The sequence below is a fragment of the Emiliania huxleyi genome (assembly GCF_000372725.1).
Source record: "Emiliania huxleyi CCMP1516 unplaced genomic scaffold EMIHUscaffold_102, whole genome shotgun sequence".
NCBI classification, from domain to species: domain Eukaryota; phylum Haptophyta; order Isochrysidales; family Noelaerhabdaceae; genus Emiliania; species Emiliania huxleyi.
In genome coordinates, this window is record NW_005202303.1 from 1 (window position 1) to 2,172 (window position 2,172).

General features: G+C 63.1%; 1 protein-coding gene across 1 annotated transcript in view; it reads right to left on the minus strand.

The window, feature by feature from the left end:
* Positions 1–717: 717 nt before the first annotated feature.
* The window catches only part of EMIHUDRAFT_428696 (mitochondrial polypeptide chain release factor), a gene marked incomplete at both ends in the record, with an annotated part of 3,303 nt that continues 1,848 nt past the window's right edge, over positions 718–2,172 (minus strand). The window contains 6 exons of the mRNA XM_005793190.1: positions 718–825; positions 950–1,033; positions 1,118–1,207; positions 1,488–1,538; positions 1,607–1,696; positions 1,954–2,159. Coding sequence (XP_005793247.1) covers positions 718–825; positions 950–1,033; positions 1,118–1,207; positions 1,488–1,538; positions 1,607–1,696; positions 1,954–2,159 — 629 coding nt within the window. The remainder of the gene's footprint in view (positions 826–949; positions 1,034–1,117; positions 1,208–1,487; positions 1,539–1,606; positions 1,697–1,953; positions 2,160–2,172) is intronic.

Below are 2,172 nucleotides of genomic sequence, written 5' to 3' on the forward strand. Positions count from 1 at the left end.
CCCGTGGGCGGCGCGGCACGCGCTGCGTGGGCCAGCACGACCCGCACCACCCACGGGACTGAACCCACATTGGGTTTGATCCTCTGGGGGTATGGTACTAGGCCCGACCTGATGAGCGTGTACTACGAGCGAGAGATGGGCCGCCCGATCGACGAGCTGCGGGCGGAGCTGCGCGTCGAGCTCCTGCCGCGCACGATCAAATGAGTCGAGTCACTCCTCGCTGCTAAAGGCCTAAGACTGTGTGTGTCCTGTGTGTCTGTCCTGGGTGTGTCCTGTGGAGCTTGCGTGTGTGTGGTCTCTGCGCCGGGAGCTTTGGCGGGGCGCAGAGCCAGAGGGAGAGCGAGAGGCCGTCGCGTGCGCAACTGCCGAACTGGCAATTGTCTTTCTCGAGACACGTAACCCGTTCTGCCCGACAACATACGTACGGCTCTACGTTGTACGTATGGGGCACGCACAGCCTCGCTGCGAGAACCGAGAAACAAACGGCGCGCGAGCGAGCGCGACAAACACCGACATAGGCGACGTCCGACGAGGACACGCAAATGTCCAAGCGACGGTGCGCGCTCGCGCGACGAGGCGCGAGAGTGCGCACCCACAATGTGTGGGTCGTGGAGCCGCAGCCTCCGTCACTGGTCGAGCCCGAGCTCCTTGAGCCGCTCCTGCTCGTCGAGGGCGATTAATTAACATCTAATGATTGATTAGTATTTATCTCATTAATCAGTGCTCCTGCTCGTCGAGGGCGATGCACTGCTGGATGATGGGCTCGATCTGGCCGGTGAGCACGCCTGATATTGACATTATGATCACGGGCGCGTGTCTTTTTTTCTTTTTTTTCGATCTGGCCGGTGAGCACGCCGTCGAGCGCAAAGTTGGATCCGAGCCGGTGGTCGGTGCATCGCGAGTCCTGGGGTTGGGGTGTGGTATGATAAGGCACGGTGGCCTTCTCCACACGCACACGCGCGGTGGTCGGTGTGCAGCGCGGGTCCTTGTAGTTGTATGTTCGGATCTTCTCGGAGCGAGAGCCCGTGCCGACCTGACATGTATGGTATGCTTATGATAGGATTGGAATGGTATTGCGAGAGCCGGTGCGGGCCTGCATCTTGCGCTGCGAGGCGACAGCGGCCTGCTGCTCCTCCACCTGCATCTGGTACAGCTTTGCGCGCAGCATCTGCAGCGCCAGCTCCTTGTTTTTGAGCTGCGACCGCTCCTGTTCACGGCTGGAGGTGTGAAGAGACGCTGTTCACAGCTCCTTGTTTTTGAGCTGCGACCGCTCCTGCGTCACGCAGGCAGAGAGGAGGATACCCCGAGAGGAGCCCGAGAGGGCAGAGAGGAGCCGAGAGGAGCCGAGAGGAGCCGAGAGGAGCCGAGGGGAGCAGAGAGGAGCCGAGGGGAGCCGAGAGGAGCCGAGAGGGGGTGGAGAGGAGCCCAGAGGGGGCCGAGATTGTCCGAGATTGTCCGAGATTGTCCGAGTGTCGCTCCTGTGTCACGAAGAGGCGGATGCCGGTCGGCTTGTGCGTCAGGTCGATCGCCGTCTCGACCTGATTCAAGAGCCCCTTGCCTCATTCATCTCCTCAATCTTTGGCCTCGGGTCGACCGCCGCGTCGACCTTGTTGACGTTTTGCCCGCCCGCGCCGCCCGAGCGAGCCGCGTGCATCTCGATGTCGCCGGGCTTGATCTCGACGGCAACCTCGTCCACCTGCGGGGGAGGTGTGGGGGAGGTGTGGGGGAGGTGTGGGGGAGGTGTGGCGGAGATGTGGGGGAGGTGTGGGGGAGGTGTGGGGGAGGTGTGGGGGAGGTGTGGGGGAGGTGTGGGGGAGATGTGCGGGAGATGTGCGGGAGATGTGCGGGAGGTATGGGGGAGGTATGGGGGAGGTATGGGGGAGGTATGGGGGAGGTGCGGGGGAGGTATGGGGGAGGTGTGGGGGAAGGTCGAGCTGCTGCGCCTTGCCGCACGCGTCGATCAGGGAGGTGAACGTGTTCACGCCGGGCTGCAGCCCGCGCCGCACCATCTCGTCGTAGAACTGGAAGGCGCGCGGCAGCTGCTGCGCCTTGCCGCACGCGTCGATGAGGATGTTGTACGAGACCTACAAAGGACAGAGGCCAAGACAGCGTCGACCAGTGTGAGTTGTACCAGACCTGCGTGAGCTGCACACGCCAGCCTCAGGGCACGCG